This window comes from Aethalodelphis obliquidens, unplaced genomic scaffold (assembly GCF_003676395.1).
Source record: "Aethalodelphis obliquidens isolate GAN/ISIS:26980383/991018 unplaced genomic scaffold, ASM367639v1 scaffold40, whole genome shotgun sequence".
NCBI lineage: Eukaryota > Metazoa > Chordata > Mammalia > Artiodactyla > Delphinidae > Aethalodelphis > Aethalodelphis obliquidens.
Window position 1 is genome coordinate 17,449,851 of NW_020837984.1, and position 21,346 is coordinate 17,471,196.

At 53.8% G+C, this 21,346-nt stretch overlaps 1 protein-coding gene across 2 annotated transcripts; it reads left to right on the forward strand.

The window, feature by feature from the left end:
* The first annotated feature begins 4,793 nt into the window (after nt 1-4,793).
* Nucleotides 4,794-20,882, forward strand: EMX1 (empty spiracles homeobox 1). Of its 2 annotated transcripts, none has more exons than XM_027132007.1 (3): nt 4,794-5,678; nt 11,554-11,738; nt 20,317-20,882. In XM_027132007.1, the coding sequence occupies exons 1-3, from the start codon at nt 5,165-5,167 to the stop codon at nt 20,482-20,484; spliced, it is 867 nt and encodes a 288-aa protein (XP_026987808.1). In that variant the 5' UTR covers nt 4,794-5,164; the 3' UTR covers nt 20,485-20,882. The 2 variants fall into 2 exon arrangements, with proteins under 2 accessions (XP_026987808.1, XP_026987809.1); XM_027132008.1 differs by having other exon boundaries at nt 5,264-5,682; nt 11,558-11,738.
* Nucleotides 20,883-21,346: the final 464 nt, after the last annotated feature.

Genomic DNA, 21,346 nt, shown 5'->3' on the forward strand with positions numbered 1-21,346 from the left:
AGAATTAAAATATTGCATATCTGGAAATTACTTTTCTAGAAATTACTTCTAGAAATTTGTATAGAAAAGTAATACTCAGGGACATATAGTGAGGTACAGCCGTGGAGCTGTTGGTCAAAATTTTGTTTAAAATTTGTAAACAGCATAAATGTCAACAATAGAGAATATTTAATGGATACAAAGATGCTTGTGATGGTTATAAAGAAGCAGATTACAAAACTGTGTACAGTATGACTCCCCCTGCCCCGCTTTTAAGGGAGGTACATATAGACAGAACTGGAAGGATATACTATAAGAATTCCATGATGCTGTTTCTGGGTCGGAGGATTTGACAATTATAAGACCTCTGTTTTCCCTTCCCCCACATCCATTTACCATCCCTCTCTCTTTTGGATTACTTGTATTTTCTATAGCAACTCTGTCCAATAGAAATATAATGTGAGACACATAAGTAATTTTAAATGTTCTAGTAGCTGCATTTAAAAAGTAAAAATAAACTGATAAAAAATAATATATTTTATTTAACCCCCAAATATTATTATTGTAACATGCAATCAACATAGAAAATATTAATGATAAAAATATTGATAACAACGATAACACTTTTCAACACTTAGCCTTCCAAATCTGGTGTGTATTTTACATTTATAGAATATCTCAAAAAAAAAAGAATATCTCAATTTGGGCCATCCACATTTCAAGCACTCAACAGCCACATGGCTTCCATATTGGACAGAACAGCTCTATAAAATAATAGCTAACATTTATCAAGCGCTTACTACATGTTAGGCGTTGCTCTAAGGCCACTGGGTGGGGTTTATAACTCATTCAGTCTGACAATAATGCCACAAGGTTGTGCTTATTATCGTCTCCATAAGCACATGTTTCTGTTGTAACAGCACCATAATAAAAGTTTTGGAGTTTTGCAAGCCATTTTCCTAATTCGATGGGCTGGAAGCCAGGTTGCAAAGGCTTACTGAGTCAAGGGGGAAATAAGGGATCTGAAGAGAGACGAAAGTTATTCAAGAAACTTGGTGGTGAAGAAGAAAAGTTAACAGAGTGAGGAAAACATGAGGACAGGGAGGCATGAAGATGAAGTCGGCTGAAGAGGAAAGAGAGAGATGGAAGGTAAAAGGGAGATGGCTGGGGATGTTTTGGACCAATCTCTCCACAAGATGCTCCACCCCACAGGTGAAAGCTATGACAGAGTGGTGAGAGGTGGTGAGGGTTTGGGTGGTGGCTCTGGGAGGAGCTGGACTGAGTTGTGAAGAATGAAGTTACCCAGCAAAGAAGCACAAAGGGAGAGGATACAGATCTGAGAAGTGCTTGACCTCAAGACTTGGTGACCTGAAGGATGAGGAGGATAAGAGAGAATGAGGATTTGAGGATGATTCCCAGGTTTCCTACAAAGGCAGAGAGTGTAATATTTACTGAGTGCCTCTCTGGAGTCAGGCACTGGTCCTGCGCATCACAAACTTAGATCTCATTTAATCCCCACAGAGGTCCCATACAAGGCTTGCCATTTCACAGATGTGCAAGCTGAGGCAAGACTGTTGGCCCCAGGTCTCACCCCTAGTAAATGGATGAGTCAGGGTTTGAGCCCAGGCTATTCCAGAGATGGAGGGAGGAGAAAAGTTGATGTGGGGCTAGAACCAGGACACATGGTCCAGGTCTTATACTCTAAGTAAGCATCAGGCTCCTCTGCAGAAAGCCAAAGTGCTGGGTTTGGGGAGATGGGAACCCAGGGAAGGGGCTGGGCTTCAGGCAGGTGCAGAGTGAAAGGTAAGCAGCCTGCAGATGTGTGGGACTTTAGGGCGCTCCAGCATGAGGGAGGCACGATCAACCTGGGGTCTTCCGAAGAACTCAGCAGCCTGAAAGGGAGGACAGGGAGGTGGAGAGGAAGGGCTGGGGAACAGAAGTGGGGGAGGGGCCTCAGGTGTTTTGTTAAGATGGGCGGCTGTCCACTGGTGAAGAGAGGAGGCATGTACACGGTCAGCTGTTTGGGGGAGAGATCGAAATGGGAAACGTCTGAGAGCTTGGCGGGGACTGAGCAGGGGATCCGGCACAAGAAAAGATTGGGGCATGGTGGGGGTCATTGATGCTGGATCCAGAACACAGTGGGAGACTTAGAGACCTCCTGAGGCTGACAGATTCTTCTCTTAACCTACTTCAAGGAGAGGGACAACGGGGAAAGAGGCCCTAAGAGGAGCAGAAATAGAGGAAATCAGGTAAAGGGTGAATATCTGCAGAGGGAGGGAAGGGGAGGAGAGAAATTATGGAATTACAGGAAAGGAACGTGAGAGAAAGGGGCGTTGGGAGTGGGTAAGGAGAGGAAAAATGGCGTAGAACTCCCATCACCCAGGGCACCGGGGTACCCCATCACTAATCCTGTGAGAGTACGCTGCAGTGGCGGGCTTGGGGGTAGAATGGGGGTGGAACCTGAGCCAGGGCAGGACCATTGAGCTCTCCCACCTCAACCCAGACCATGACCAACTTCAGTCTTTGGTCCTGTGCAGCCTGTTTCTTCATCTGTAAACAGGGTTAACGACAGACAGCTGATGTCAAAGTATTTGGAAAGCACCACAACAAGGGAAGGAGTTGTTATTATAAAGGTCCATGGATTTACATAAGGAGATGTATACCCAGAGCCAGACGATGAAAGTAGATGTGCAGTGTACATATGTCTAGAAATGGCCCAGGAGATTCCAAGCTCCTCTACCTGCCCAATTTAGTGAGTCAATGTCCAGCCTTGAGGTGGGGTAGGAGGTGGGGGCCTGCAGCTAGACAGGTGAGGTTCACCTCCCACTAGGGGCACAAGGCCCTGGAGCCGAGTTTAACTAGATCTGGCTCCTGTCTTCTCGGTCACAGGCCCAAGCACTCGGTCTGTCGCCACCAGAGCACAGGCCCAGGCAATACTTATCCAACTAAACCCGCGCCCCTGTGGGGACCTTGCTTATCCAACAAAATCCCCGTTGTCTCCTTCCATATAGAACGAAAATCTCGCTCTATGTCTTTGCCCAGCTCCGCACTCTCGCCACCCCAGCGATATGGCCTGGTTAGGTCCCTGTCCCCACTCTGGGGAGCTTCTCCTTATCTAGGACTGAGGATGGGGCAAAGGGAGAGGGGGGAGAAATAGAGGAAAAGCGGGGGGACGGTTGGGAAGCAGGAAAGGGGTAAAGTGACAGAGAGCCTGAGACAGGAACGGGAGAGAGGGAGAGACCAGCACAGTGAGCCAGAGAGATCCGGAGAGGCCAGCAAAAGAGACACAGGCTCTCGCCACGAATTCCTTAATGATTCCTTCCTCAGGCGTTTCTGGGGCGCCTCCGAGGTGCTCGGCCCGGGTCTGCTCAGGTCGCGAACGGCTGCAGGGTGCGGCAGTCCCACCCCCACCCCCTCGCTGTCCCCTCCCCACCTAGCCCAAGGGGGCCGGAACGGTTTCGGCGCGGGGGCTTTTCGGAGCAGTCGACTGGAAAATAGACTTTAACCCGCTTTGTGGCAACAAGGGCGCCCGGAGCGCTCTCCTGGGCCGGGGCTCCGGGCGCTCAGGCGGGCCACTCCCAAGACCCGGCCTGGAGTTCTTGTAGAGTCTCGCGGAACGAGGACCTCCTGGCCTCGGGGCGCCGGGAGTCCCGGCCCGGATCCGCGCACCCAGGCCGCGGTCAGGCCGCTCTGACTGACCCGGGCAGGAGCAAGGAAGCGGATCGGCCTGCAGTCCCCTTCTCGTAGTGCGCTGTCAGGGTCCGCGTCCCAGCCTCCCTATCACCGCCTAACGCCTTCCTAGGCCTGAATGCGGTGTTTTCCTGCGGCCTGGAAGGCCCGGATGAAAAAGTTTTCTGAGTATTGGTTCTCCTTCCCAACTGCCCTCTTATCCCCGGAGAATTAGTGCACGAAATGGAAACTGGCCGAAGTAGTCCGCTGCTCCGCGGGCGCGGGGGGAAGGTGGGGGTCGGGGGAGGCCAGGCGGCCGCTATGTTCCCGGGACAGCCGGTATGTCTTCTTGGGGATGGTTTTAGACTGCTCGGCCACCTCCAATTTAAGACAGTGTCTTCAAGGCCCCGGCCTGGCCTGGCCCACCTGCACCTGAGCCCCACGACCAGAGAAGAGGAGGAAAGCAGATCGCCCTGCGTCCCGGTACGAGCCGGCCGCGGTGTCTGTGGCTGGGCCAAGGAGCTCCTTCCAAGCCCTGAGAACTGCAGCTTGATGACTGCAGGGGGACCGCTCCGCTATCTTCTCCAGCGCTGTCCCCGGCCCGGGGGGCCCTTGTGAAAAGAATTGCGCGACCCCTTTCCGGAGCTGTCACCCATAACACCCAGAAAACGCGAAACCTCACGACCAAGGCCGCGGCTTCAGACTGCGGCCCAGGAGACGGATGGTGGGTGATCCCGAGGGTCCTGGAGGCCAGGGGAGCAGGGAGCTGGTTCTCGGGAGAACCTATTTGTTGGACTCCAAACACCCACATTCCACTCGGATCCAAGTTATCTGAGAACTGAAACGACATCCCGGGACGAACTGGAGAGGGTTCAACTGATTTACACACTGGGGACTGGGGTTGGAGTTTCTCCCAAGCCCCAGGTCCCTTATACGCCACCTTCGGCTCCCGCGCGGGTTGAGACGGTTGCGGCGGCAGCCAGACTCTGCTAAAAGGGCGGAGATGAGAGAAGACGCGAGATGGGGAGGAGGCCTAGATCGCCCCGCACAAGCTCCAGTCCGGTTTTTGCCTCCGACTGCTTGCTCCGTCCCCACCCGCTGTCCCTCGCCCCGCCCCGCCCCGCCCCCCACCTTGGGGCAGGTGAGCCGCGGCCAATGGGCGGGCTCGGGGCAGGTGCCCGCTAACTCTCGCCTCGCATCGCGGTGGCCAAGCCAGGGCTGGACAGTGCTGGGAGGACCGGGGGCGGGGGTCGGTCCTGGCTGGACTCGGGAGGGAGGGGGCCGGGCTCAGCCCCCAGGCCGTAGAGGCAGCTCGCAGCATCGCACGGAGCCCGCGCCAGTGCAGGCGCCGGGAGCTGCCCGCTCGGCCGCAGAGGCCGGCGAGCCTAGCTGCGCGCCGTGGCCCGACTCTCCGTTCACTGGCTCGCACACCCCTCGCCGCTCCGCGCCTGGCTCGTGGGCAGGGGCTGAGCGCGGGCGGGCGGGCGGGGGAGGTGAGGGGTGCTGGTGTGTGTGCATGTGCCTGGCTGGGTGCACACCCCGCACGGCGGCGGCGCCAGGACGCGGAGCGCTCCCCAGCGCCCGGCTGCCTCGCTCGGCTCTGGCGGCCGCGACCATGTTCCAGCCCACAGCCAAGCGCGGCTTTACCATCGAGTCTTTGGTGGCCAAGGACGGCGGCACCGGCGGGGGCACTGGCGGCGGGGGTGCAGGCTCCCATCCCCTGGCGGCGGCCGCCTCGGAGGAGCCGCTCCGGCCCACGGCGCTCAATTACCCTCACCCCGGCGCGGCCGAAGCGGCCTTCGTGAGCGGCTTCCCCGCCGCCGCGGGCGCCGGCCGCTCGCTCTACGGCGGGCCCGAGCTCGTGTTCCCCGAGGCCATGAACCACCCTGCGCTGACCGTGCACCCGGCGCACCAGCTGGGCGCCTCCCCGCTGCAGCCCCCGCACTCCTTCTTCGGCGCCCAGCACCGGGACCCTCTGCACTTCTATCCCTGGGTGCTGCGAAACCGCTTCTTCGGCCACCGCTTTCAGGGTGAGTGCCCACGTTGTGCCCGCCTCGGCGGCCGGCCGGCGCCCGTGCTGAGGTGGCGCGGGGAGGCTCGGGGGCGTGCGGGGCCGTTCAGAAGTTGTTGCCGATGAGGCTGCGGGTCTGCAAAGGCCGATTCTTAAGCAAGGACGAGCCACGCCAGATCCATCCGCGCTTCTGCCGCGTTGGGTTACCTCCCAGAGAACCAGGTTGGGACCTCTAGGCTTTCCCAAGAACGATGCCGGTCCGGACGCCAAGCCCGGGCTCATCCTTGGAGCCTCTCCTGTTCCTCTCTGCGGCCTGCCTTAATCTCTCCTGGCTGAGCCAGTCCCATCCCAGACAGCGCAGCGCCCGCAGCCCTGCCTGTGACCCAGCTGGACCTGGGACCATGCTTCGCATTTCCACCACCAACTCCCAGGGATCCGCCTTCACCGGCGCTTGGAGGCAGGGGAAAGTCCACCTGCGTGCCCCGGGTCTGTGGGAAGAAGGGGCAGAGGGGAGGGCAAACTGGAGAGTTAATGTTCAGTGGTGAGTGCTCTGCTGTCTTGGGATGTTTGTCAGCAACCTCGACCCGACTTCTTCAAGTCACACGTGCTTCTCGGACCTAGGGTGGGAAGGTTTGAAATAGCAAACTGGCTTCCTCCGCCGCTCGCCGACTCCGGGAACCCACCGGCTGCTGGGGGACCAACAGCAATCCTCCCAGGCAGGGGGCGGGGGCAGAGGGCTTTTAAGGTCCTAGACAGTCTGAGCCCCCTAGTCTGCACTGGGCAGTGGGTTTGCTAAAGAAGATCCCCCACTGGTCTCGGTCTCTCTCTCTCTCTCTCTCTCTCTCTCTCTCTCTCTCTCTCTCTCTCTCTCACACACACACACACACACACACACACACAGGTTTCAATGATCTGACTTTCCCAAAAGAAAGAGTTCCATTAGTTGGAGTTCGTTTGCTTCTTTGAATTTGTTGGAGTTTTTCTTTTCTTTCTTCTTCTTCTTCTTTTTTTTTTTTGGAGTGTCCTTAATTTGTGCAGTAATTGGTTTAGTTTCTGGTTTTATTTTGTTAGTGTAGACCGGACCTCAGTCTTATGAGGTTCCATGACTCAGAGCTAGGTAACCCTGATTTTAGCAAAACAAATGAAAAGGATGTGGCTAGAGCTTTGGCTCCTGGAGCTAATCCGAGGGTAAACTGGGTGTACACAGTCAAAATAAACTGGATATTGGGTACAATTATCTAGCTAACAGAAGAAAAATGATCTCTGGAAGCTTTCGCTATAGCTGCTTAACTGTTTTCACGGAAAGCCGCTTTCCCGGGCCCCGATTTGTCAGACAGTTTTCTCAGTCCTATCTGGTCAAAGGATACTGACCCAACAGATCCCACAAAATAAGATAATGTAATTATTTGAACAAGAATCTTTGTGGGCAGTTTTGTCTGCCCAGGGGATTTCAAAGATTTGCCCAAATCATTGGGCGGGGAGGGAGAAGCCTATGGTGTCAGCCGCTATGGGAAAGAAACCTGTCAATTAAAATATATGTTTACTGGTAAAATGAAGTATTGTTTAAAATTGAGCAAACCACTTCGGTCCTCCATGGACTGGGTCCCCAGCCTGGGTCTCTAAACCTCGCGACCGCGGGCCAATTTGAGAGTCGCGGCTGTTTGTGAACCTTCGGGCCCGGGGCGGCGGAGGGACCAGCGTTTAAGAGGCTAGTACAGAGACAGGGGCTCGGAGAAGAGGGCAGAGCTGGTCCTGACACCTGTAGTCTCTGCTCACTCGGAGATGGCCTCCGGCGACGCCCTCGGCTTTGGACCCGGCGCTCCACGCCCTCCGTGCTACCTTTCCCGCCTCTGGCCTCGCCCGCGCGGGCTTAGGGTGCGAGGGCCGGGGGCGCCAAGCGTCGGGGGCGCCTTGCGAGAGATCCGGCTCCAGCTCTGAGCATCCCCAGTCAGACGAGGCCGAATAAATCCTCCGCAAAACCCTCTCGGAATTTGCCGCCTATCCCTGAGCCGTCAGTCCCGGCGGGCACGTTGTCGAGTTGCAAAAACGGTTGCATTTTTCTCCCAAGAACTGTGTCTGGACGCGGAGATGGAGCCAAATGTGGTCGCATTGGTGAACACGGAATCCGTTGGGCACTGAAGGACTTTTCGAATCCTAAGAAGTTTTGGCTTCAGGGCCGGTCATCGTCGGGGCAGACCCCTGCGGCCCGGGCACCCTTGAGTCCTGCGATCCCGCGGGCCCTCGGGGCTACGAGCCGAGCCATTTCAGACCCTCCGGCGCCGCGTTTTCTAGAGAACCGGGTCTCTGCGATGCTCATTTCAGCCCCGTTTTAATGCAAGAAGCGAAACCCTACACGAACGAAAAGGAACACGTCTGCGCTCAGTGCGCAGCGCTCTCCAGCAGCGCGGTCCCGGCGCGCAGGGAAGCGGCTTCTTCGCTGAGCGAGGCGGTGGGAGAGGAAAAGCCAGCGCGGGATGGTCGGGACCAGGCGGCGGGACGCCGAAGACGGGGGCGGCTTTCGAGACCTGAAGGGGAGGAGCTGGTGGAGACGACGAGTTAGCCGCACTTCGGTGCTATTTCCCCCGGACAGCAGGAACTTTCCAGGCCGAGGAGCAGCGTCGGGAGGGGGCCGTGGGAGACAAGGCCCTCTGGGACTGGTGGTGGTAATGGGCCGGTGCTTCAAAGGGCGCCTTTGTTCCGGCCGGAGGAGGGGGAAAGAGGTTATCTCCGTTGCCGTGCGGGCCTCTCCGTCTCGTAGCCCCAGGCCCCTCCGCCCCGCCATCCGGCCCAGAGCCCCCAGTCTGCCTCGGCCTCTCCAGGAGGCAGCTGGAGCTCGAGCCCCGGGCCTTCGAACCCCTAGCTCCCACCTCCTGCCGCCTCACTCCTGGGAACCTCCGTTGCTAGGTCCCAGCCAGTGCCTTAAAGGGGCCCGAAGAGAAGGCTGGAGGAAAGCGGGCGGGTGGGGTACAGTTACTAGCTCCAGGAAAGACTAAGCCAGCCCCTTTCCACTTTTCCACCTGTCCTTGTCTGAAACTGACAGCCCACTCTCAGAGCCCAGAATTACTGCATCTAAACAGGCCACACGGCAACCCAGTTCCAAGCTTGTTCTGCCCTTGTGATCCAATTAAGGGAAACTGAAGCCTTGGTAGGGACGTTTGAGGCCCCCTCTCCATAGGTCAGAGTGAGAGTGGCCCAGGCTCATAGGCACCACCCTAGTTCTTACACAAACATGCAGCTATTGGTGAGTTTCTCAGTTTTGTACTAAACATACTCTTCCTTACAGGAAAGAGCCCTGATTCTTTTGAAATCAAATCTGTCATCACTAATCAACATCTTGAATACTTTTTTCTGGCCTCTGCTGCTTCTTGGTTGGGTCAGAAGGACCCCTGTGTTTCTGCACATGCAACACAGACTACAGGATACATGCTCTCTGTCCCTTCAGGGCATTACAGTGAACTGGGGCTATTCTCTCTCTAGTTGACGGAGACCTCAAGCAACCTACCTTTCCCCTAAAATAGCCTGACTTGAAGCAAAGAGACGTGTATGTCAGGAGGAGCTTGTTGCTTCCATCCTCCACTTTGGGTTTATAAAGACAAACATAGAGAACTCTACCACACAAGTGACCAACACACACCACGAAATTACAAAATAGCCATCAAATCACACACACTGAGGCAGGCTGCAGTCCTGCTTTCTCAGCCCCACACTTCTGCATCCCATTCACTCACAACTCCCTGGTCTCTCCACGCTGCCACTTCACTTCTGACCAATCTGGGCCAGTCACGCTGCTGAGGCCAAACCCTGCGATCACAGGGCTGGGCTTTCTCTCCCTCTTCAGCTCATTTGTCCAGAGGAAACCACTGTTGGTATTTGACTTGAGCTCAGAATGCTGCTGTTTTTTTGAGGCAATTTATTTTAACATCAGGAAGAAGTGTTTGCTTCCCACCCACCTCTCTATCTCTGGCCTATCACACTGGCCCTCACTTGAGGCCTTAATCCTTCTTATGCCCAACTGGATCATTCTTCTCCTTTCTCTCCCTCTTACCCCTCTCTGCCAGACCACCTCCCCTGATCATCTGTCCCCTCCACCACCACAAGCTAAACTTCTCTTCCTTCTGTCAGGCCTGAGAGCCCTGGATCTGCCCCCTCCTTGAAGGGCCCAATGGGCAGGGTGTCCTCCTTCCATCTTCCTATGATGTGATCCCACTCACTTTTACAGCAGCACAGATCCAGCCACTTGAAATGGATAAGGTGACTGGAAGTTAGTGGCTTCTCCCTCTCAGGCAACTCTGTCTCCCCCCAGGCACTAGCCCCTCATTCCTAGGCAATGCTGTTCCACAGAAAACCCCAACAATAAAGTTCGCCTGTGTAGGTGTCCAAAGCCCATGGACGTGGAGAAAGTCATGTCCGGCAGTTTCCACCAGCAGAGGGATATGAACAGTTACCTGGAGAGTTTTAGCCATAGTATCTCAATTATGTGCCCTTGATTCACTTACAGAGATATTTCCAGAGATAGGAGATCTCAACCGAATTATCCAAACAATTGTCTTAAAAAATGAAACAACAAATCAAATTGAGTCAAACAAGTGGCCGTTTCTGAAGAAATTAATTGGATCAGTCAATCTCAACAACTAACTGTCAAAACATTTCATCTAGTGCTCTGCATTGTTGGTGGGTCAGGGTACTGTTATGTGCCACTGCATGAGGCTCCGTGGACGATGTCAGGGCCTGTTTCCAGTCTTGTTGGCATGTGCAACCAAACCAGAGGTGGTGTGAAGGCCTAGTGGGGGGGGGGTTCACTGAGACTGGGGCTGTGGGTGGAAGCTAGTTTCACTTTTGTAGTTCCTGACCCCACCACCTCAGCCCCATCCAGCCCAATGTCAGCCCCTCCTCCTGCACGTACGAGCTGAGTCCCCATGATGGCTAACATTTGCCCAGGGACAGTTGCCCTCTTTGAAAATCCTGTATGGTAGACAGGAGAAGAAGACAGTAGGGAGGCTGGAGCATGTATTTACACACGCCCATGCAGAAACCAATATATCTATATCTATATATATTAGAGAGAAAAATGACGTCTAGATATTTATACACGTTTCTTCAGCAGCGGATTATTCAGGGATGAAGCAAGGCCTTTTTCCACCAGAGAGCAGTAAGTCTCCTGTGGGAAGAGGATTTTACCTGAAGGCCTGACGGGAGAAAGGTGGGAAAGCCGGGAAGAAGAAACCTAACTTTAGACCTCCAGGTGCTGCCTGGATGTTGACTTAGCCCCTAGCCTATTTTTACCACTTGCAAGGCAGAGCCTTGGCTTGTTGGAAGGAATTTTCTATGGGCTAGTAGCCTGAGCATTTAGTTGCAAGGCTGGTTTAAGCAGGTGTGAAGGGAGAGTTCCTGGGATACCCTCCAGTTCTTGAATCTGTATTTGGTAGGGGGATGCCTAACAACCTGGCTGTTCCCCTTACCACTGTCCTGACACCCAGCCCCGTCTCTGCTCTTGGTCCACTTTGAGGGAGACATGACGGGGCGAGCCGACAAAAAGAGCTTCCCACTCCTTGGCCTCTTAGGTTGCTCCAGGCACTGTGGATTTGGGCCTCACCAGGCCTGGGCCCACCTCCTGGCCTAACAGTGATCCGCAGCGCTGAGATTCTGCGAGGCCTCCTCAGCCGGGAGGTGTTGGGAAAGGGAGTGGACTTACAGAAGGGGCGGCAAAAGAGAAAGAGAAATGCGTGTGTCAAGGGTTGGAGAGGGCATCGGAGCACTCCGGGGCGTGTGCGAGAGCGCGGTGCGATGAATAGCTTGGCCGGCTCCCGCGGGCGGCCCGTTGGCCGGACTGCGGCTCACGGCGCCCTTCTCTCTGTCTGTATCTGCGTGTGTTGCCGTCGGCGGCGCGGCCGCAGCGAGCGACGTGCCCCAGGACGGGCTGCTTCTGCACGGCCCCTTCGCGCGCAAGCCCAAGCGGATCCGCACGGCCTTCTCGCCCTCGCAGCTTCTGCGACTGGAGCGTGCCTTCGAGAAGAACCACTACGTGGTGGGCGCCGAGCGGAAGCAGCTGGCCGGCAGCCTCAGCCTCTCCGAGACGCAGGTAATGATCCGCGCTGCGCCGGGGGCCGGGTGGAGGGGGGGCCGGAGCGGCCGGCCTCGCCCCCAGCCTTCCCCAGCTTCTCCCGCTACCCCTGCGGCGGCCCCGTCACGCCTGTCTTCCCTCCGACTGTATGCAACTTCGAAGAGGCCACAGGACTTTTATTAAGCACTAAGGACCCACCGGGAGGTTGGGATCAAACCTTATCCCGACCCCACTCCCATAGCCCATAGGAGATGCCAGTTGCCAGAAGGCGGCTGGCGCCCTCGGGAGCCGCCTGAGCGCTGAGCGCCCAAGCCGCGGTCACTCCGCGCCCACCCGGGGCCCTCTGGCGCCGTCTCAGCCCTGCGGTTACTGCAACCCTTCTCCCGCACTGTTCCGGGGGCGCTCAGGGGTGTGTGGGGTGCCCAGGCCTGTCTCGCACTGGCTTCGCTGCTGTGCAGGGGCAAAGCGGCGGAGGCCTCGCTGTCCCCCAGCGGGTGTGCTGTGGGGAGAAAGCCCACGTGTCCTCAGGCTATAAACATCAGAAGCAGAGGGATTAGGCGGGAGCGCGCAGCCCTGCTGGGGGTCCAAGGGGGGAACTGATCTCTGCCCAGCCCGGCTGGCAGGGCTCTGAAACTGTGGCGTGTGTGCGCGGGCGTTGGCGGGGCCTGGGAACGGTGGGAAAGCAGATTCTGGTGCTCAGGACCTGTTTCCAATCACTTGAAGGGCTGTTGCGTTGGGGAGGGAATAAACTGCAATGGAGTTGAAGGGGTTTGAACTGGGTGAAATTACAATCACCACGTAGTATTTTTGTAATTGATAATTAGAAAAAAAATTTAAAGAACTAGAAGGGAATTATAGGGAGGCAGATTTGGGTTTATTGTAAGTAAAGACTTTGCCATAAATAAATGCTGTCTGGAAGCACCGCTAAGCTCTTAGTCCGCCTGGAGTCCAACGTGCGGGGGTGGCTGGCTGCTGCCCTGGAGGCGGATTTCAGTATCTGAATGGGCTTCGGGAGACCTTAACTCCCTTCTGTCCCTGACAGCGCCCAGATTTGCAAAGAGAGAGGTCGGCTGGCGAGGCCCAGCAGCTCTCGCCCGCCGGCATTTCATCTTCCGCTCCCCTTTCTGCTCGCCTCGCCCCTCTTACACAGCCGTCCTCCACCCTAGTCCTGGACAGTGAGAAGGCGTCCGACTGGAGGTGGGGGTGGGGTGTGTGTGCAGCCTGGGGTCTCCCGGGTAGCAGTGAGGATAGACGGAAGGCGTCGTGAGGGAGTCCAAACCCAAACTTCGTCCCCAGCATCCTGCAGCCCCGACCTCACTCTTTGCCGCTCACGTCGCATTTTGGTATCTATTGTCCTATCTATATCTGATGCCCTATTTCATCAATGCATTGCTCCCATCTCCGTGGCAGGACCCGGGCTTTTTCAGATTTGCTAGCTGGGCTGTTCTAACTGCAGAGATAAAGCTTACAAAACAACGGACTTAATTTTAAAAACGTTTTAAAGAAAGATATGTTTTTTAAAAAAGAAGTTAATAAAATAATACCCCCTTTTCCCTCTTGGCAAACAGTGTTTTAAAATTGTTGTTTAAAACAAGGTGTCAGTTTATGGTATTTATAGTTAACTTCATTTTAAAAGTATTAGTTATTAAATTTTAATTGCAGAAGTGTAAGAAAACAAAACCGTTTATAAGCTCACGACCCACAGATTAACACTTGTTGAAATAATGTCATTGTTTTTAAACTTTCAATTTTTTAGCTCAGCCAGAGCATTTTTAATTGACTTTCTTTCAACTGAACCTACCTGCCTGTTAATATTTGCTCCTAACAATGCCAGTTAGTAAACCCAATGATTTTCTCTTTCATTTTTATTATAAGGTGCTTAAACATATATTTAAAACAAAACCAGATAGAAAATAAAATGTACCCAGCTTCACTAACGATCAAAATGCATAGCTAATCTTCTTCCGTCTATAAATGAGCTGGTTAAGCATATGAAACAAACAAACAAAATAATAGAACTGTGGGAGATTTAAGCCTGAGAAACCTCCTTGTAGAGTCCTGTCTTTCCAGGTGAGGCCTTTGAGATGGAGAGATGAATTAGGCAGAGCACCCCGTGCAGGCAGATGGGATTTCAGTATCTGCCTCCCTGCTAACTGACTGTGTGACCTTGGGCCAGTTACTCAACCTCTCTGAGTTCTGTTTTCCTCATCCATAAAATAGGTTGTTTAAGGATTAAAGGCACCTAATATGAACTCAAATAAGATTAATTCTCATCCCCAGTGCTTCCCTTCCTTTTGTTGAAAGTAATATGTCAAATTAGCGTTATAATAAGATCCAAACCTGGAATTCCTGACTCTTAATTCAGTCTTTTTCATCACCAGAATTGTCTTTCTGTCCCTCTCGTAACTATCATTAAGACCTAGGCTATATAACTAACTAATTATCTATTTATCTCTCTGTTTTTGCCAGGCAGGCTGACCTGTCATTTCTAGCTATCAGCTATTTGTCAAGCATCAGTCACTCCCATCAGCCCCCTGCCATCTACTTGTACCGTCAATATCTATATTCATCTCTCACAGAGAGCTATTTTATATCTAGCCATGTACTTCTGTCTGCTTTCATTAAACTGCCTCTGCAAAGCTGGTTAATTTATATTTCCTATTTTTAATTAACTCTATCTTCTTCTTAACAACAATTCCTATTTACCCAACTGTTGATTATCTCTTTATCATCTACTCTGTTTTACCTTCTGTATATCTACCATCCGTCTCAAACTTCCATCTCTATAGATCTTTAGCAGCTGACGGTGTATGCATATGTCTGTAATGGTTATCATCACCTCATCAGCTCTCACTTTGTCTTTTTTTTCTGGGCCTCAGTTGCTGATCTGAAAGATTGAATGAAATGAACTCCAGGGTTCTTTTCAGCCCTGAGCTTCTGGCTCATCTATATTCTACTTCTCTGTGTTTCTGTATAATCCCTCCTCCAGGTTCTCAGAACTCACAGCATATCTCCAGCATATCATAATATTTATAGGACTTTGCTATTGTTTAATAATCTTCCATGTCCAAATGTCAGTCTGTACACTGGTTGCATCCGTCTCTCAAAGAAATCTTAAAATGCAGATTCCTGGACCCTGCTCAGGAGATTCTCTTAGGAGTTCCAGGATGGGACCCCGGAAAGATTTTAAAACAGCTCTCTGGGTGATCCTGATAAACAATAGGCCTGAGCATCTCAGCTCTGGGAGGCAGAGGCCAAGCCTTCCTATTTCTCGCTGTGCTCCAGGGCCCAGCTCCGTGACCAGCAAAAAGTAGGTGCTCCATAAATATGTATCGAATGAACGGGCAAGTTTCTGTTGATTGTATACTTATCCATATGTTAACTTTATCAGTCATTTCCCTCACTCTCTACCGTCACTGCTCCCTTTCTGTCCCTCTCCTTCTATCATTCCCTTACACTTTCATAGCTGATTGTTGATCTAGATGATCGAGTTTTATTTACCATTTCATGGATAAAACTTCTGGGAGCGTTAAGCAGATTGGTGTGGGGGTCTTAGTTCAGAGTTCAGGGGTGTCTGTATGCCCAAAGCTCTAGCATGGGATATTGGGGGTGGGCAACCTGAGATGCTTTGCTGGGGTAGGGCTATAGTTTTGTTGCGTGTGGGGTATTTGTACTGGGACGGCCGTGGGTTAATCCAGGAGGTGGAGGGAGGGGCCCTGGGCAAGGGCTAGGTCTTCCTTCTGGCTCTAATTATTTGTTCCTCACTGTTGTGCAGGCCAGGAGTCTGACTGGAGTGAAGCCCATCTAAGCTTCAGTCCTGGTGGCTGTTGGGGAAGACTCGGGCCTGGGTCAGATCAGAGCCTCGCGCGCGCGTGTGTGTGTGTGTGTGTGTGTGTGTGTGTGTGTGTGTGTGTGTGTAATGGGTGTATGTAACATATGTATGCCCATAATGTGGAGCACGTGTGGGCTTAGTGTGATCAATGCCCAAAGGTCAGGTGCTATCCTATGTACACGTGGCATGGAGTGCCTCTGTGAGCTTCTGTGCATGTGTGGGGAGGGGCACATTAGTTTTGGGGGGAGTGAGAGAAAGCCTTTGGTTGCTTCAGCTGATTGATTGGTTAGTGTTTCCAGCTGCTCCTCCAGCTCTGAACAGTTCAGGAGGTGTTTCTTGACCTTCCCTGGCTCAGTTTAGCTGAGCTAAACTGTGAGGGAAAAGCGTGGTGTCTTGGCCTTGGAGATTCCTCATGCAGTGCCGGGACATGTGAGGGGTGAGTGACTGGAGTCCCATTGAAGCCACAGCTGTGGACTGAGGGAGTCAGGGGAGAGCTGCATTGGTGGAAATCCCCTGGGAGGCCGCAGACATGCAAGGTTTGGAGGGATGTGTGGGTTGGTAGGAAGAAAGGGGAGGCTTTGAGATTAAGACGGATTGGGAGTTGAGAGCATGGGTGGTGGGGTCTTAGGAGGCAGGAGTGTGTGGTCACCTGCCTATGGGATTATCCCCCCAGGGGCATGGTAAGAAGACTTCCTGCCTGGAACATCTGCCTTTTGGGAGATGGCTGAGAGGGAGATATCCTAGGGACTTGAATTTTAGGGAAAGGTTACTGGCTCACTGTGTGTTCTAAGTCTTGGCTCTTCTCCAAGAACTTCTACACCTCTGAAACTCAGGGAGTCCAGTGGGAGGCAGGAGAGGGCACGGGAGATAAGGGAGACTGGAATGATTCTCTGAGGGTGTGGTCCTGAGCGAGGAGGCAAATCTTGTGATGTCTCCCTGAGAGTGAGGGCAAGCATCCAGGGTGGACTGAGAGAGGAGGAACTGAGAAATCTCAGGAAGAGTTCAGACTCTAGTTGATGGGGAGTCAGAGGTGACCTCGGTTTGGTGGGGTGGGAGCTGAGCTTCGCATGGCATTGGGCTTGACACTGAGAGCAGGTCATGTTAGGAAGTGGATCCCAGCGGAGAGGGCAGGGGGGTGAGCAGGCTGAGCAGTGGCTTGACTGATGTCGCTAAGCTTCTCTCTAGTATGAGGACTTTCTCTGTGTCTGAGGATGACAGAATAGGAGGACACAGGCTTAAATTAAAACAGAAGAGACAACAGTAGGACATAAGGAGGAACTTCTTGTATCAGAGTTACAAGACTCAGATGTCCCTTGATAGAGGTTTTTGAACTCCTTGATGAGAAGACAGGTATTCACCTGAAAGTATGCAGGGGCCAGGAGCCACGGACTCTCCCATTTGGGATGGGCTAAGATGGGGAGGGGTGGGAAAGAAGGGATGCAGACCTGGTTCATTCAAAGGTAAAGTCTGAAACATTGGCTGGAGTTGTAGTTTGCTTGTTTGTAAGTTCATGTGTCCATTCACTCATGCACGTTTTCATTCATTAATACGTCCAGTGATCAATCTGCTAATGCCTTAATGCCTTCATTCATTCATCCGCAGCAGTTTTAACTTCTTTATCCTACCTGACTCAAGCTGACCCTTGTCCCCTCAACAGTGGATCTTCCTCTCCACCTCCCCCCCCCCAGAAGTGGTTAATCCATTCCACAGCATGAAGAATTAAGAACTGACCCTCTTGTAGAAGTGTCCACTGAACTAAGCCCCAAAAAGATCCCATCTCTGCAGCAGTTAGCACTTTCAAAAGCCCCTTTCCAATTAGACCTCAATCCCTCTACCATTGATTTTCTCCTGTTTTCCAGGTTGGCCCAAGCGCCTCTTTCCTAGAGCATAGGGCTAGGTCACTTCACCTCTGCCCCGCTGGCTGAACATACCTGGGACATGCCCACTGGGCCTCCAAAGCCAGCTAACACACCACTTTCGTTCTCCTGGTTCCTGTACCATCTGATGAGGACACAGAGGTTTGGGCAAATAAATTAACATGTTGCTGGGGTCATTGTTACTGAGACAGAAAAAAGCACTAAGGAGTTACGGACAGGTGTTGGGGCACATCCAGTCTAGGAACAAGGGAGCAGGGTTTCGAAGACTAAGTAAGAGTATTCCAGGTGGTGTAACTCAGACAAAAGTAGAGACTCTTGGAAGGATCTCGCTTATCAGAAAAACTGAGAGACATTGAGTGAGGTGGGAACTTGGACGGCCACAAGGAACCTCTCTCTCCCCAAACCCAGAGGGCTCAGAGATGGGTGAGGGGTTCCTCCAGCCAGTACCCCAAGTACGCCCTGGACTTGAAAGGTGAGTAGCATGCTGGTGTTGAGGGGAGGCAGTGCAGAATAAGCAGGCCTCCTAAGGCCGCTCCCACTGCGCTGGTACCCACAGTATGTGACCTGGTTCCTTTCTAGGTCCTCTGTCCTTTAGGGAAGGGGTTCTGGGGTGACCTCAGTGTTGCCTGGCTGGGGTGTCACTCTCATCTCTTACTACATTCGGAGCCCAGTTCCTTTTCTTTTTCCAAATAAAAAATGACTGGCAATTGTTTTCAGTAATGCATTAAAGAAAAGTCAGAAAAGTGGAAAGAAGAAAGACAAGTGACCCATACTTTGGATACATTTCCTTCTAGTCTTTTTTCTCCATGCACAGGCTTTGTTCTTCCATGGTTGTGATCACACTGTGCCCAAACTGTGCGTCCTGCAGCTTTCACTGATATTACTAAGTCATAAGCATCCCCTTGTTATTACAGTCTTTGTAAACAGCATCTGGACACTCAGCCCAAGGCTGTTCTCCGGAAGATAGCCAGGTTGCCTGGGGAGAGAGTTTTCGTCCCTGTTTCTGGAGAGCTGCCTCCTTGACCCTAGTAGTTTTCATGGAGAAAGTCTTCAGAATTGCTTTTCATTTGTAAGTACCAGGAAACCAGCCCTGGTGTGAAAAAATACCCTGTGCCCTGTGCCCAAGAAGTTTTCCTTCTTTGGGCCAGTGATGCTGGGCAAGAGTAGCAGCCTAGGTCCATCCCACTAGAGGCAAGTCTCCTTCTGGAAGGAGACTGGGGAGTGTGTGTGGGAGGGAGAAGGTGCAGAAAGGGGCCCTGTGTCCCTCGTGCTGCCCCAGATCACGCATCACCAGGCTGGCCATGCTTAGCCCTCAGCCAGCCCCTCGGGCTCTCAGGAACACCGCCCCAGGCCTGAGTCACACACAAGCCTTGCACAGGAGTCTGGGCGAGCTCACCCGCCTACGGGCTGGCACAGTCACAGTGGGCTCCAGGGCCGGGGGCAGGGGCCAGGCTGGCTGCCAAATGGTTGTGCCGGGAACCACCCAGGGCCCAGCTAGCCCTGTGCCCAAGGAAAGGTGGGCATGGAATCCAGAAGCCCTGCGCCTGGAGCATCTGCCATCCTCCCCATCTATCTGAGCTGGGACGTGCAGGCAATGGGTTTGAAGCCAGCTCTGGAAATGAGGGAAGAAAGCCTTCCCTCGCCGTCCACCAAGGCCAGGTACCTCATCTCTTCCTGTCCCTGGCTGGCTGCTCTGTGTGTCATTGACCACTGGCTGCCCTCACACCTATCCTCATGCTCAAAATTCAACGGGCAAGGCAGATGGTACCATGGAAACCCTGGGGAGGGGTGGGCTGTCGGAGGAGCCCTGGGTTGGGTTGGCTCCATGGAGGGGACAGAGGGGAGTGTCTGGGAAATGTGAGAGTGGGGCATCCTGGGCACGAAGCTCCTCCCTGGCCCGGATGCCAGGCCTGCTTTGGCTTGCGCCGCTTGGCTTTAAGCCTACGACCTGTACTTTTCACCCGTTCTCAGGGAGCAGGGGCCGAAGTGGGTAGTGTTTCTGAGGTTTGCCTTTAGGCCTGCCCGGGATTCAAGGATCTCCCCTCAGCAGTCACTGCTGCTGCCAAACTGAGGTGCCCATCCTCATGCCACACACACGACTTACCGCTCACCACCTGCATGGGCACCGTGGATCACTCCAACTGCAGTTGGCTAAACCTACCTGCTTTTTAAATGTGCTGTCATTTCAGGAAACCATCCATGCCTCCTAACCCTGCCCTTCGGCACCACCTTCCCCAGAGACCCTCTGGAATTCCACCTGAGGTTGCTAAGACGGGGTCCTCTGGTGAAACGGACTAACCTAGACAGCATGAGAAGTTAGAGCCTCGAGCAGCAGGGTCCGTGACCCTAGGAGTGCTCTGGCTGTCCTGGGCGCTGCTCTTGGTGTGGACACCACCTCCTGGTTATGTAGCCGTGTCCACTCTGCCTCTTTGTGCCACGAAGAGCACAGGCTTGCCCTGGGGGATGGGGCTCACTCCGGGCCATCAGAACCCGTGTGACGGCTTCTTGTATATTCCCTCATTTACTGTTCACATCAACCCTGAGAAGGAGTAATTATTAATCTCTTCTCTGAAAACTGGTAGAGACCCAGGTCTCTCTGTTCCAGGAACCAGGATACTTGGCAGTTCCATGACCCCCTCCTCTCCCTCTGTTGAGGGGACGGGAAAACGGCCGCTCTCTGGCCCACTGTGCCCTCTCCCTGGCCCCCCCTCATTTGCATCTGGAAGGGCAGACCTCCAGACGCATGAGGCGGCACCAGCCAAAGGAGACAACCGTGGCCTCGGTTTCCCTCTCCGGCTCCCAGCTCAGCCTGAGTGCTGAGGCCCTGGTGGCTGCTCTGGGGGCCTCCTGGGTGTTTCTCACCTGTGCCCCTCCCTCCCTGGCCCAGGTGAAGGTGTGGTTCCAGAACCGGAGGACAAAGTACAAGCGGCAGAAGCTGGAGGAAGAGGGGCCCGAGTCGGAGCAGAAGAAGAAGGGCTCCCACCACATCAACCGGTGGCGCATCGCCACGAAGCAGGCCAACGGGGAGGACATCGACGTCACCTCCAATGACTAGGGTGTGGGCGGTCACAAACCCACGAGGGCGGAGTGCTGCTTGCCGCTGGCCAGGCCCCTCGGAGGGCCCGGCAGGACTCTGGCCACTCCTTGGCCAGGCTGCGCGGAGGCCTCAAGTCACGGCCCCAGAGGGCTTGGAGCCTGGGGCCACCACCGACAGAGGGACAAGAAATGGGCTGGCTGAGGCCCGGGACTGCTCGACCTTCTCCTCAGAGAGCCTGCCTGCCTGAGCAGGCTGCAGGCCACTGCAGCCTCCCAGCCACTCTCCATTTCTCTCATCTCCTTTTTGTTTTGATGCGTTTCTGTTTTAATTTATTTTCCAGGCACCCGCTGTAGTTCTTAGTGATCCCCTCGTGTCTCCCTTCCCTATGGGAATAATAAAAGTCTCTCTCTTAATGACACAGGCATCCAGCTCCAACCCCAGAGCCTGCGAGCCTGGCATGGTGGATTCCGGCTCTGAGGGCCACTGGGGCAACTGGTAGAGCAAGGTTGTTCAGGGCCTGGGAGCCTGGGGTGGGGCCTTGGAGACTCAGTCCATGAACTCCTCTTTCTTGGTGGTTGACCCTGGTCTCTAGCTTCAACTCCACAGCAAGAGAACCTGAGGCTAGATGTAGGGAAGGACCACCCTGTGTCTTGAGGGAGGCTATGCTCAAGTCTCTCCAAACTTAATGAGCAGTGGGAATCAGGCCCAGGTGGGTCAGGGAGGAGAGAGCGTCTGTACTTGCCCATGCGTAGGGCTCTGGTGGCTTCTCCAGTTGAGGGGAAAACAGAGGAAACGGGGAGTGTTGGGGGCTGGGTTGAGGGCACGCCATGCACAGAGGCTGACAGTCCCTGCCGCAGGTCCTGGCCCCACCAGGATGCTC